The 14,652-nt window shown below is 53.3% G+C and overlaps 1 protein-coding gene across 1 annotated transcript in view; it reads left to right on the top strand.

Annotated features, from left to right (window-relative positions):
* The first annotated feature begins 5,220 nt into the window (after positions 1-5,220).
* LOC133350418 (paired box protein Pax-6-like) overlaps positions 5,221-14,652 on the top strand; it is a 32,685-nt gene continuing 23,253 nt past the window's right edge. Inside the window, 3 exon segments of the mRNA XM_061564757.1 lie at positions 5,221-5,233; positions 6,176-6,259; positions 8,701-8,831. Coding sequence (XP_061420741.1) covers positions 5,221-5,233; positions 6,176-6,259; positions 8,701-8,831 — 228 coding nt within the window.

The following is a 14,652-nucleotide window of genomic DNA, read 5'->3' as shown; positions in this document are numbered from 1 at the left end:
TTTATTTTGTTCTTCTTCTTCGTAACGCCACCCGTCGCATTCCGCCTGCTGCTGTCTCTCCCCGCGTGAGCCCCGGGACGCTGGCGAGGGGACTGCCGCTGCGGGAGATCGGGCGGGGCAGACCGGCAGCCGGACGCGCTTGTTAGACGGTACACGTGGGGTGGAGTGAGTGAGTGCTCTGTGGTGTGTACTCTGTGGTGTGTAATCTGTGGGGTGTGTGTACTCAGTGGTGTGTACTCTGTGGTGTGTAATCTGTGGTGTGTAATCTGTGGTGTGTATCAGTGGCGTGTACTCTGTGGTGTGTGCTCTGGTGTGGTGTGTAATCTGTGGTGTGTGCTCTGTGGTGTGTACTCTGTGGTGTGTGCTCTGTGGTGTGGTGTGTACTCTGTGGTGTGTACTCAGTGGCGTGTACTCTGTGGTGTGTAATCTGTGGTGTGGTCTGCACTCAGTGGTGTGTAATCTGTGGTGTGGTGTGTACTCTGTGGTGTGGTGTGTACTCTTGTGGTGTTACCTCAGTGGCGTGTAGTCTGTGGTGTGTAATCTGTGGTGTGTACTCTGTGGTGTGTACTCTGTGGTGTGGTGTGTACTCCAGTGGTGTGTACTGTGTGGTGTGTAATCTGTGGTGTGTACTCTGTGGTGTGGTGTGTACTCTGTGGTGTGTACTCTGTGGTGTGGTGTGTACTCTGTGGTGTGGTGTGTACTCAGTGGTGTGTAATCTGTGGTGTGGTGTGTACTCAGGTGGTGTAATCTGTGGTTTGGTGTGTACTCTGTGGTGTGTAATCTGTGGTTGGTGTGTACTCTTGTGGTGTGGTGTGTACTCAGTGGTGTGTAATCTGGTGGTGTGGTGTGTACTCAGTGGTGTGTACTCTGTGGGTGGTGTGTACTCTGTGGTTTGGTGTGTACTCTGGTGTGGTGTGTAATCTGTGGTGTGTACTCTGGTGTGTAATCTGTGGTGTGTACTCTGGTGTTGTAATCTGTGGTGTGTACTCTGGTGTAGTGTGTACTCTGTGCTGTGTCATCTGTAGTGTGTACTCTGGTGGTGTGTACTCTGGTGTGGTTTGTAATCTGTGGTGTGTACTCTGTAGTGTGTAATCTGTGGTGTGTACTCTGGTGTGTGTGTACTCTGTGGGGTGTAATCTGTGGTGTGTACTCTGTAGTGTGTAATCTGTGGTGTGTACTCTGGTGTGGTGTGTACTCTGTGGTGTGTAATCTGTGGTGTGTACTCTGGTGTGTACTCTGGTGTGTAATCTGTGGTGTGTAATCTGTGGTGTGTAATCTGTGGTGTGTAATCTGTGGTGTGTAATCTGTGGTGTGTAATCTGTGGTGTGTAATCTGTAGTATGTAGTCTGTGGTGTGTACTCTGTGGTGTGTAATCTGTGGTGTGTACTCTGTGGTATGTTATCTGTGGTGTGTACTCTGTTGTGTGTAATCTGTGGTGTGTAATCTGTGGTGTGTACTCTGTGGTGTGTACTCTGTGGTGTGTACTCTGTGGTGAGGTGTGTAATCTGGGTGTGTACTCTGTGGTGTGTACTCTGTGGTGTGTACTCTGTGGTGCGTAATCTGTGGTGTGTACTCAGTGGTGTGTACTCTGTGATGTGTACTCTGTGATGTGTACTCTGTGGTGTGTACTCAGTGGTGTGTACTGTGTGGTGTGTAATATGTGGTGTGTACTCTGTGGTGTGTACTCTGTGGGGTGTACTCTGTGGTGTGTAATCTGTGGTGTGTACACTGGTGTAGTCTTTACTCAGTGGTGTGTACTCTGTGGCGTGTACTCAATGATGCGGGCTGTACTCATTGGGGGTATACGCAGAGGTGTGTGTTGTGTGTGTGTGTCGGAATGAACGTCATGTGCATGCCAAGGTGCTTTTGATTCGTGCGTACTCGCTCAACAACACTTGACCCAAAAGCATGCTGAGCCTTTACGGGGGGGCCTTTTTTTTGTTTGCTCATAATTGTATGTATGCATATGCATTTGTGCATGTGCGTGCGTGTGTGTACTCGTGTGTTTATTCGTATGTCTCTACGTGTGTATTTGCATACGTGTCGGTATCTAATTGTGTGTTTGTAGGCGCTCGCGAACAGCACTTGCCCCAACCGTCTGTTAAGGCTATTCGGGGGATCTTTGTCTTTGCATCTGGTGGGGTCGTGAACGAAGGTTCTTGAGCTGCCCGGATGACGCTGTCTCTTCTCCTCCTCGGTTAATGTTCGTTCTTTTACTCATTCGTTCACTCGTTCATTCGCTCGTTCATTCACCCGGTAATGCAAGTCGTTCATTAATTCACGCGCCGTCCCTATCATCATGGCCGTGCACTTTGACATCTATCCATTAATTCATTCATTCACTCATTCGCTATTCCACTCGTTCGTCACATCATTCCGCGCGTGCATCCATTGCATAATTACGCATTGGTCACCGTGGTAATTTCATGGTATTATCAGCAGCGTGGCAGACGTGCCGAGACGGTGGCAGTCGCAGGAGGAGTCGTAATGCGATGTGTCGCTTTTCAAAAGACATTCATCGATTGCGGTAATTAAATAAGGTCGGGGCGAGTTATTTAAATACGGACCGTACACATAACCACCGCATAGTTTATTTATTTCTTTCCTGATCAAGCATAATGTTTGCCAGGCATGCAGGTACATATATGTGTGTGTGTGGTCTGTATATATATATGTGTGTGTGTGGTCTGTATTTATATACAGCTCGGTAGAGGTCGGCTCGTCACGAAACCAAAACACATTTTTAGCTTCAGTATTTATAACGGTTTCTAATTCTAAACCACGAGGGTGTGTGAGTGTGTCTGTGAGTCTGAGTGTGTGAGTGGGTGGGTGAGCGTACGTGTGTGTGTCTGTGAGTGAGTGTGTGAATGTGCGTGTGTGAGTGGGTGAGTGTGTGTGTGAGCATGTCTGTGTGTGTGAGTGAGTGTGTGAATGTGTGTGAGTGGGTGAGTGTGTGTGTGAGCATGTCTGTGTGTGTGCGTCAGTGAGTGTGAGTCTGTGAGTGTGAGTCTGTGAGTGAGTGTGTGAATGTGCGTGTGAGTGAGTGGGTGAATGTGTATGTGAGTGAGTGGGTGAATGTGCGTGTGAGTGTGTGAGTGCACGTGTGTGAGTGCGAGTGTCAGTGATCATTAATCGCTGTATGAATATCAGCTTAACAACCGCCAATGTATATACTTCGTCTATCTCCACCAATGTCTACATATATAGGTATACACGCGTATGCACGGTGATAATAACCCTTACATACATGTTTATAGTCTACAAAAAGCACCCCTATACGTTTATAAATATTAAATAGTGGTGGCCGACTGCTTTCTTTGATTTATAAACACAGCAACAGATGTATTATTGTTGCGGACTTGCGGTTTAGAGGGCTCGCGGAGAATTCGCGATCTGTGAAAAACAAGCGCATATCTGTTTGTTATATAACGATGTCGGAAACGATGATGACGGTGATGATAACGACGGGAGGTTATAATTGCAGGTGTTGATTTTGATAATAGAGAGATATGTCGGCCGTGGTGATGATCACGACGATGATGATGATGATCGTGATAATTATAAGCGTAGAAATTCATGATGACGATTATGATGATAGACACGTGCTGGTCGTGGTGACGTTAATCGTGATGATGATCTTTGATGATTAAAGTGATGACGACAGTGATGATGTAGTGTGGATAAATAGTAACGGATGATGATGAGTAAGATAATTGGAATTGTTCGTTATGTATTACTGTAAGGTGTAATTGTCTTGACTGGTTCTGTCTTGAAATGCCTTTTGTCGACGCGATATGAATCCCAGGAACTGCTGCTGTTCGTGATGACGATTGCGTGCGGTGGATACAACTGTGTGTGGTGGTGATCGTGATCATAAACAGTATTCGTAGTTATGATGATGATTCTTGGAAGAGGTGTTCGTAATGACGTTGTTGTGATGATGGTGGTGGTGTATAGTGGATACATCATTAGTGATACTGATGATGATGATGGTGGTGGTGTATAGTGGATACATTATTCGTGATGATGCCGATACTGGTGATGATGATGGTCTATAGTGGATACATTATTAGTGATACTGGTGATGATGATGATGGTGGTGGGTATATAGTGGATGAATTATTCGTAATGATGCTGATACTGATTATGATGATGGTGGTGGTGGTATATAGTGGATACATCATTAGTGATACTGGTGATGATGATGGTGGTATTGTATAGTGTATAAATTATTCGTTATGATGCTGATACTGGTGATGATGATGATGGTGGTGGTGTATAGTGGATGAATTATTCGTAATGATGCTGATACTGATTATGATGATGGTGGTGGTGTTTCGTGGATACATCATTAGTGATGATGGTGATAACGTCTCATTGTACTAACAACACAAACTCGACGGATTATCTCTGTCACTCTCCACATCGCTTACGATATCCGTTCCACTGCGAAGTCTGAACCAGCATGTGTGCTCACGCGAGTATCTATTTATTAACGTGCAGCGACAGCATTTGATTTACTTGTTACGAGCAAAATCAAACGATCGAAAACTCGTCGTGGGAATCCCATTGTGACGAGCACACCGCAAACCACGTGGGGAGGGGTATCGGGGATTTTAAAACCACGTGGCGATATATTTATTGACCGGGAGATTTAAACAACAACAACAAAAAGCCACATGGCCGTGCCTCCGTTATAACGCGTGCCTCCGTTACAATGTGTGTCTCCGTTATAATGTATGCCACCATTACAACGCGTGCCTCCATTAAAACGCGTGCCTCCGTTACAACGCGTGCCTCCATTATAACGTGTGCCTCCGTTACGACGTGTGCGTCCGTTATAATGTGTGCCTCCGTTACGACGTGTGCCTCCGTTACAACGCGTGCCTCCGTTATAACGTGTGCCTCCGTTACAACGCACGCCTCCATTATAACGTGTGCCTCCGTTACGGCGTGTGCCTCCGTTATAACGTGTGCCTCCGTTACAACGCGTGCCTCCGTACGACGTGTGCCTCCGTTACAACGTGTGCCACCGTTATAACGCGTGCCACCGTTATAACGTGTGCCTCCGTTATAACGCTTGCCTCCGTTATAACGTGTGCCTCTATTATAACGCGTGCCTCCGTTATAACGTGTGCCTCCGTTGCAACGTGTGCCACCGTTATAACGCGTGCCACCGTTATAACGTGTGCCTCTGTTATAATGCGTGCCACCGTTATAATGCGTGCCACCGGTATAACGCGTGCCTCCGTTATAACGCACGCCTCCGTTACAACGCGTGCCTCCGTTACAACACGCGCCTCCGTTATAACGCACGCCTCCGTTACAACGCATGCCTCTGTTACAACGTGTGCCTCCGTTACAACGCGTGCCTTCGTTACAACGCGTGCCTCCGTTATAACGCACGCCTCCGTTACAACACGTGCCTCCGTTACAACGCGTGCCTCCGTTACAACGCGTGCCTCCGTTACAACGCGTGCCTCCGTTATAACGCGTGCCTCCGTTACAACGCGTGCCTCCGTTATAACGTGTGCCTCCGTTATAACGTGTGCCTCCGTTACAACGCGTGCCTCCGTTACAACGCGTGCCTCCGTTACAACGCGTGCCTCCGTTATAACGCGTGCCTCCGTTATAACGTGTGCCTCCGTTATAACGCGTGCCTCCGTTACAACGCGTGCCTCCGTTATAACGCGTGCCTCCGTTATAACGTGTGCCTCCGTTATAACGTGTGCCTCCGCTACAGCGTGCGATCCCCCAGAGAGTCCAACGCAAACCACAACATAATGAAGATAAATTTGGCAAACACGTTCGTCGCTGATAATAACAGCAACACTGTATGTCCCTTATGTATAGCAAAATATATATATATAAACACACACATTTGACATATATATACGTGTCATAGGTGACGTTTAGATGCAATCGTTTCTTCATCACCGTAAATAGATAGAGGGGTCGGGGTGGGGGCAGTGAGAATGTGAATTTGGTATAATCCGGACACGAAATCTCCCGCGATCATCACAAGACGATGTGGGGGGGTAAGGATGGCGAGAGAGAGGGGGGGGGGGCAGGGGGGAGATGGGGGGGGGGGGTAGGTGGGGAAATCGCCGAGTCACGACTAATTGTGCCATTGCAGTCTTCGCGATCTTAAACGCGGTTGTTTAATTCCCGTCAGATTTTTCGCGAAATCGTGGTGCCGTCTTCATTGCCAGCAATGGAGCAAACGGGCGAAACGAAATTTTTGAAGAATTTCGTCAAGGTGAGAGACGACCTTACCTTACCCCGATCGCAGTGGCGATTTCCCCACCACATGCTTGTGATAGGGGGGCAGGGGGTGCAGGGGGGGGGCAGCCACCGATAGAGAATTCAACCCCCCCCCCCCCCCCCCCCCCGTCTAAATCAATTGTTCGGATAGCAACAGTTGGCAACAGCTACAGAAGCTGCCGCTGCTGCTGCCGCTGCTGCTGTGAGTGAATGGGGGATGGAAGCGCGTCTGTGCTGCGGTTGCCACCTGTCCCGGTTTTCCCCAGGACCCAATTTGTTGTTGATGTTGTTGATATTGTTGTTGTCGTCGCTTGTTGTTCGTCTGTGAAGTCTTCCCGGGACGTTTAAAAAGTCACGATTATTTCGTTGGGCAGGTTGCGTAACAAACAGGCTGGTAGGAATAATACTTAGTACCGGTACAGAGATATCGACCAGGTATAGAGGAGTTAAAGAAAAAATGACTGTATTCTAGTGTAACGTTAATTAAAAGTGTTTGTTTTGACAAGAAACGCTGTGAGATTTAAAGACTCGTAGTCTTTCATTTCCAACACCACCCTCAACACCACCCCTCCCCACGGACGGACGGACGGACGGACGGACACATTAATCTATTGGTGGTCTGGTCCACTTCGTTCCTACCAGTATAACCATACTTCACCACTCAACATAATGTCGTGCTACTACCTGTATGGGGTTTTCCCTTCTTCGGCTATTGTGAGATATTCGTCGTCCCGTGACGTGTCCCCGATTCGTGTAGCTCAGAGGTGGCAACCCGCGTGCATGTGTGCGTGTGTGTGTGGGGAGCGGTGGCGCAGCAGTTAGCGCACTGCACTACGAACCAAAGCTACCCGAGTTCGATTCCCGCTTACGGACAACGTCGGTGACGATTAATTATCTGAACCGATCCTGGGCATCCCCGAGTTCGACTCAGCCTCAAATGCCTACCTGGTGCGGTGTGTAAACATCGTCACTGGGGGAGACAAAGGCGGCCGGGCGTGGTGCTGGCCACCCACCCCCTCGTGTGCTTGTGCCAGCCTAAATAGGGGCTCGCTAAAAGCACTTGCCCCAACAGTCTGTTAAAGACTCTATGGGGGATCTTTGTCTTTGTATGTTCGGGGAGCGGTGGCACGATAGTTGACGCACTACGCCACAAACCCAGCGACCTCAATTCGACTCGTGGAAAGCGATATCCGAACCGATCCAGTGGTTCCCTCCCTCTAGGTCGACTCAGCCTTAAGTACCTTGTGCGGCGTAGTAATATCAGCATTTGGGAGACAAAGGCGGCCGGGCGTGGTGCTGACAACAACACTCGCTTAATAGGTGCTCGCTAAGAGCACTTGCCCGTTACATGCTACACGGGGGACCTTTGTCTTTGTGCGGTCAACTAAGGGCATCATGTTCGTGATGGTGTTGGGATGCAATGCGCTGACCTGTGATGCTTCTGTGTGTCTGTGTCTCTGTATCTGTGTCTCTGTGTCTCTGTGTCTGTGTGTCTGTATCTGTGTGTGTATCTGTATGTACGTGTCTTTGCTGTGTGTCTGTGTGTGTGTCTGTGTCTGTGTGTCTGTGTCTGTGTGTGTGTCTGTGTCTCTGTGTCTGTGTGTGTGTCTGTGTGTCTGTGTGTGTGTCTGTGTCTCTGTCTCTGTGTGTGTATCTGTGTATCTGTGTGTCTGTGTGCCACGGCGCGTGTCTCTCTGCGCGTGTCTTTGTTCGCGTGTGCCTCTCTGTTCCAATGGGCGGATGTGTGCCTGTGTGTGTCTGTGTGTGTCTGTGTGTTCCAACGTTTCCTCTGCGTGTGTCCCTGTGTCCCCGTCTGTCCGTGTCCACACGTGTCTGTGTCCGCCTGGATGTTTCTGTCTCTACGTGTGTGTCCGTGTCTCTCTGTATCTGCGTCTTTTTATCTCTCCGTCCGCTTGTGTCTTACCGTGCGTGTCCCCATTCCTCCGTGTCCCCTTGTCCACATCTTTTTATCTCCGTGTCTCCATATCCCTTTGTCTCCTATCCCCGTGTCTCATATTCCCGTGTCCACGTGTCCCCGTGTTTTCTATCCCGGTGTCTCATATCCCCATGGTGCCCCCGTGTCCCCGTGTCCCCGTGTCTCCTCTTATCCCCGTGTCCCCGTGTCCCCGTGTCCCCGTGTCCCCGTGTCTCCGTGTCTCCTCTTATCCCCGTGTCCCCGTGTCTCCTCTTATCCCCGTGTCCCCGTGTCCCCGTGCCCGCGTGTCCCCGTGTCCCCATGTCTCCTCTTATCCCCGTGTCCGCGTGTCCCCGTGTCCCCGTGTCTCCGTGTCTCCGTGTCCCCTTGTCTCCGTGTCCGCGTGTCCCGTGCCCCCGTGTCTCCGTGTCTCCTCTTATCCCCGTGTCCCCGTGCCTCCGTGTCCCCGTGCCCGCGTGTCCCCATGCCCCCGTGCCCCCGTGTCCCCGTGCCCCCGCCAGGCCACAGCGGCGTGAACCAGCTGGGCGGGGTGTTCGTGAACGGGCGGCCGCTCCCCGACTCCACGCGCCAGAAGATCGTGGAGCTGGCGCACAGCGGCGCGCGGCCCTGCGACATCTCGCGCATCCTGCAGGCGAGCGCCGCCTCGGCCCCGAGCACCAACAAGCCCACCACTACCACCACCACCAGCACCACTATCACCACTACTGTAGGGGTTATTACGGGAGAAACGGCGGACAACAAACACAGGGCTGTCGGCACTCACATACACGGGGGGTCACACCGACGTCCGCATCAGTTATTGCCCACGCCCCCAGCCCTCGGAGGCGATCCCTATAAAAGGTGGAACCCAAAGAGCTCGAGGCAGTTCGACACGAAGCTGACCAGTGAAGATCCAAGACTCGGAGATTAGGCCCTGGGACTCCCCGGTCTCGCCGTCCTTATAAGGGCCGAGCCGGGTAAGCCAGTGGCGCGGCCCAAGAGCTTCCAGACCGCTGCCCTTATCAGGGCAAGGCTGGTTAGCTGGTGCCGAGATCTGTGCTTGCCAGGGCCAGATCAGTCAGCCTCCCGTAGCCCAGTAGAGGAGGACTGGGGGACAGGACAGAGGGCTTAGTACTAGGGTGGGTTTCCCATAGTACGGGTGAAGGGGCCGATACCCCTTCAACTATTGTATCTGTCCCGGAGTTAATAAACAGTGTGTCTCAACTTCCTCATCGTCTCCTCATCAACTTACTACATCTGGTGTTGGAAGTGGGCCAAGCATGGATACGAGACGGAAGACTCGTGCCCAAGACCCAGGAGAGGATGACGACGAGGGAGGGGCAGTGCAAGACATCGCCGCCGACGTACCTGCACAACTGCTGCCGGCTCCGACATCGGCGGGGCCGTCGGAGAGGGCCGGGACGTCGACTGACGAGTTGGCGTTGGCTCACTCGCGGCTGGCGGAGCTCTTGTATGCAGCGGCCGCTATGCTGGAACAAATAACTCGCCTGGGGCCGGGAGGAGCGACGCGGCGGGAAGATGGACAACGCCCGCCAGAAACTCCCGCCTTTACAACAGCGGGGCGACTCGAAAATCCCGCCACGAAGACAGTAGAGGCGGAGGGAGGAGTCCCAGCTCGTCACGCGGGAGACGGTGCCCAGCCAGCAGCCGCCACGTCATCGGCGGAGGCGGGTCGCGGTGGCAGCCTATCAGGGGTTGAAACGTCACCACCAGCTGACGCCAGCACCGACCATACAGTACGGGGACGCGCTACGGATGCTGCAAGAGACGCTCCAAGAGGATCGGAGACGGAGCCGACATTCCAGCAACGCCTGCCGGCCCTACAGGTATTTGTTGCAAGCGACGGCGATTGGGGGGGGTTCCAGCGCCGGTTCTTGGCCCACCAAGAGATGGCAGGCTGGTCGGACAACGAGGCGCTGTGTGCTCTCCCGGCGTTATTGGACGGCGACGCCCTGGGCACCCTCACTGCTGCACCCAAGTCGGCACGCTCCACCATTCAGTCGGCGCTGCAGCTGCTGGCCACCGTTTATGGGCCGCCCTCCGATTGTCGCCAGCTCTTCTATGAACGGCAGAAGGGTGATAAGGAATCGCCACTCGCTTATCGCACGGCCCTGCTGTCATTGGCGAAAGACGCTTTCCCGCGTATGGATGAAGAGGGGATCGATGCGATGGTGGCCGAGAAAATTTTGCTGCTGGCTGACGATCTGGACTTCACCATCTTAGCGCAGGACGATGCGGATATGTCATCACTGCGGGCTGCAAGGCACATTCACGCCAATCTCATCTCCCAGCGGAGGAAGGCGAACAAAGCTGCTGCACGACACACCGTGGCGGCAACCTCTTCTGGAATGGAGGGAGCCTTCGCTGCGGATCGTTCTGCAGGATGGCGATCTGCCGAGCGACCGGCTCGGGACGTTCCAAGCCACCGAGACCAGCCCAAGTCCTCTGGAACGCTCGTCGTCTGCTATAATTGTGGCCTCCGGGGCCACGTGGCGTCCGGATGCCGGGCTCCTCGACAGCGCGGTGCGAGACCTGGAGCTGCGGACGGCCCTCCTCACAAGCCTTCGCAACATCCTCGGGCAAGTCATGGCACCCCACATGTTCGGCCTGCACACACACCCACTTTCCTATCACATGGTCCGATACACAATTCTCGGGGGTTGGGTGCTGGTGCGTCGGGTCGCGGCATGTCGGGGAGGGCGCTCCAACCGGGCCAATGGTCCGAGTTGGCTCACCGAGTTGTGGCTGCATCAGCGGGGTCGTCCGTTGTCGCGGGGCATATTGACGGGGTGGAGGTACGGCTATTGGTCGATACGGGAGCTTCGGCAACTATCATTTCAGATTTGATTTATAATATCCTGCCCGTTCAGAGTCGCCCGTTGCTCCCTGTCGATATACCGTTTTACGCTGCGAATGGGGGCTCGTTGGGTATTATCGGTCAAATTCGAGCGCAAATTTCGATAGGGGACATTAAACTATCTGGCCCGGTGTTCGTCTCCTCCTCGCTGGCTATTCCGTGCCTGTTGGGGACAGACTTTTTGGCCAAATTGCCCATCAAAATTCTGATTGACCAGCAATGCATCGAGCTTCCATCGGGCCGACGTATGACGTTCCTACCTGCCACCCCTGCCGTGCGTGTTGCCTGTGCTACGGTACAGGCGCTTGTTGCTCGGACGGTGCGTGTACCCCCGGGGGCACAGATGTTGGTACCCCTGCGCTTGCGTCGACCGTTCGATAAAGGAGTCTCTGACCGGGGCGTTATTTTGGGACCATCTAGAGCCGGGGTGAGTGGGCCAGATCTGGTGACGGCCCAGACTATTGTTAAAGGGGATGGGGACCCGTTTATCGCGGTCCTCAATGTCGGGACACGGACGGCAGTGGTTTCGCAAGGTACCGTGTTCGCACATGCGGTTCCGGTACCTGCGGAAACGCCGATCATTGGCCAGGTGGCCACCGATTCTCAAACGCGATTAGCCTCAGACGCTGACGAGGTTTGGCTGGATGCGTTGTGTGCTGAGTCACCTGACCTGTCTGACGCACAACGTGCTAGATTACGCGCCTTATTGCGAGAATTTTCCGACGTCTTCAGTAAACACAAATACGATATCGGATGTACCAATTGCTACGCCACCATATTGACACCGGTGACAACGCTCCTATCCGCCAAAATCCTTTTCGGTTAAGTCCCGCCGAAAAGGATCATGTCAAATCGGCTGTAGATGACATGTTGAAATCGGACATCATTTCTCCCTCGACCAGCCCTTGGGGTGCACCCATAGTGTTGGTCAAAAAGCACGACGGGTCCCTAAGGTTCTGCGTTGATTTCCGGCGATTAAATAAGATCTCGGTGGCCGATGCTTATCCGCTTCCTCGAATGGACGAATCGCTGGATGCCCTCGCGGGATCGCGATTCTTTTCCACTTTGGATTTGCTCTCAGGATTTTGGCAACTTCCCTTGGACGACGAATCCAGGCCCAAAACAGCTTTCCGAACGCCGCACGGCCTCTTCCAATTCAATCGCTTACCCATGGGATTACACTCTGCTCCCGCGACGTTCCAGCGCCTGATGGAATTGGTCCTCGCTGGCTTGCAATGGGAGGTGTGTTTGATTTACCTGGATGACGTTATCGTATTCAGTAAGACGTTCGAGGAACACCTTGATAGGCTTCGGGCCGTCTTTCTCAAAATGCGCGCTGCTAATTTGAAATTCAAGCCACAAAAGTGCCATTTGCTGCGCGAATCTGTTAAATATTTGGGTCACATCGTCGGCCGGTCAGGTATCTCAACCGATCCCGCCAAAACGCGTTGTGTCAGCTCCTGGCCTATTCCCACCTCGGTGGGGGAGGTTAGAAGCTTCATCGGCTTTGCTTCATATTACCGCCGGTTTGTTGCGGACTTTGCTTCCATCGCTAAGCCACTACATGCCTTGACGTCAAAAGGGGTCAAATTTCATTGGGGGCCGGTGGAGAACGCCGCTTTTGTCTCTCTTCGGGATGCCCTGGTGGGGGCCCCGCCGTTAAGCTACCCCGATTTTTCCATGCCGTTCGTGCTCGACACGGACGCAAGCAATACCGGGATTGGAGGCGTGCTGTCACAAATTGTGGGTGGCGTGGAGCGCGTTGTGGCTTATGGTAGTAGAGTACTGTCCCCGGCCGAGCAGCGGTACTGCGTCACCCGCCGCGAACTGTTGGCTATCGTGTTCTTTATCCAACAGTACCGGCCATATCTGTACGGCCGGCATTTCACCGTCCGTACAGATCATGCAGCGTTGCAGTATGCCCTACGAATTAACCAGCCATCGGGGCAGTTGTCCCGATGGCTCGAGATCATGCAGGATTTCGATTTTGAGACAACTTACCGGAAGGGGATTCGCCACACCAACGCCGATGCCCTATCACGCCTGCCGATCGCCCCGGATTGCACTTGTTTCTTGGGTTCGGGCCGTTGCAAATCGGCAAGTGACGGCCGGGATCGGGTTCTTGCGGCCGCAGTTGATACTCCTTCGGACGCTGGTCCTATTTCGGAGGGTGGGAGTGATTCCCTACTTGGCTTGTCAAGTACTGAGTGGGGTCGCCTCCAAATGGAGGATGCGACCCTCCTGGCGCTACGACGTCGCGCGGAAGGATCAGGTCAAGGGAAGTCGGGCGTTGACTCATGGGGGTGGTGCCAGGGCTTACTCATGCATTGGGACGGGACGATCCGCCGTCACAGGCTGGTGGTGCCTTCCACGTTGAGGGGTAGGGCTGTATGGGCTGCTCATGAACGGCTCCTGCACCTGGGTACCCTCAAAACACTTGCCATGCTCCAGCTTAATTACTTTTGGCCGGGCATGGCAAGAGACGTGGACGATCTGCTGCGGTCCTGTACCCAGTGTGCACAACGGAAGCCGCCGGCGAAGGGAGCCAGTCCACCGCTCCAGTCCATTTCGGTCACCCGGGTTAACGAGCTGGTCGCCCTTGATATTTTGGGACCGTTTCCTTCCACGCCGAGGGGTAATAAGTACCTGCTGGTTGGCGTGGAATATTTCACGCGATGGCCTATGGCTTGGCCCCTCGCCAACCAGTCCGCAGCGGCCGTTGCGGAGGCTTTTGTTCAGGGCTACGTCCTCGACAAAGGCGCTCCGGAACGGTTGTTGACCGATCAGGGAAAGAATTTCACTAGTACCCTTTTACACGAGGTATGTGGCCTTCTGGGTACAAAGAAAGTTCGTACCTCGCCTTACCATCCACAAACGGATGGGATGGTGGAACGCTTGCATAGGACTCTTACGTCCATGCTATCCCACCAGGTATCTGAGTCCCAAAACGATTGGGATCTACGGATCGGGGGAGTCCTGGCGGCATACAGGATGGCTCCTCACGCGGCGACCGGGTTCTCGCCATTTTTTTTGATGTATGGTCGCGAGGTTGACCCGCCTGTCGCGACTCAGCTGACGATTGCCGCGCCTCATGCTAAGTCGAAAATCGCCGACCATGTTAAATTTAACATCCTTCGCTTGGCGGAGGCACGGCAGGCGGCCATGCAAAACTCTGACTCTCGCCAGAAACAAAACGAGAGATTGCGGTCGCGCCGGACTCACACGCACGAATGGCACCCGGGCGACCGAGCATGGTTGCACTGCCCTCAGGTGCCATTGGCCACCTCGGCTAAGTTGTTGCGACCATGGAGGGGCCCCGTTGAAATTGTGCAGGTTGTGCGGCCTCAATGTGTGCGCATTAAGTGGGGGAAGCGTCGGTGGTTTGTGCACCCTTCACGGTTAAAGCCATTTTTTGCTCCGCACGCTTCCTCCCACGTAAATGGCCGAACATGTGGGGAGTCCTCTGACTCCGGGGGGGCGGGATCGATGCCAGCCTCTGATCCACTAATGACTGTCCCGTCTTCAGGAGCCCCAGGACTGAAGCCCTCTGGGCTGCCAGCCTCCCCCGTGGGGGGCGGCGCTGGCACGTCCGGGA

This window comes from Lethenteron reissneri, chromosome 33 (assembly GCF_015708825.2).
Source record: "Lethenteron reissneri isolate LAM-NWPU_2019-01 chromosome 33, ASM1570882v1, whole genome shotgun sequence".
NCBI lineage: Eukaryota > Metazoa > Chordata > Hyperoartia > Petromyzontiformes > Petromyzontidae > Lethenteron > Lethenteron reissneri.
Note: the sequence above shows the minus strand (reverse complement) of the source record. Positions and strands in the feature narration are given on the sequence as shown.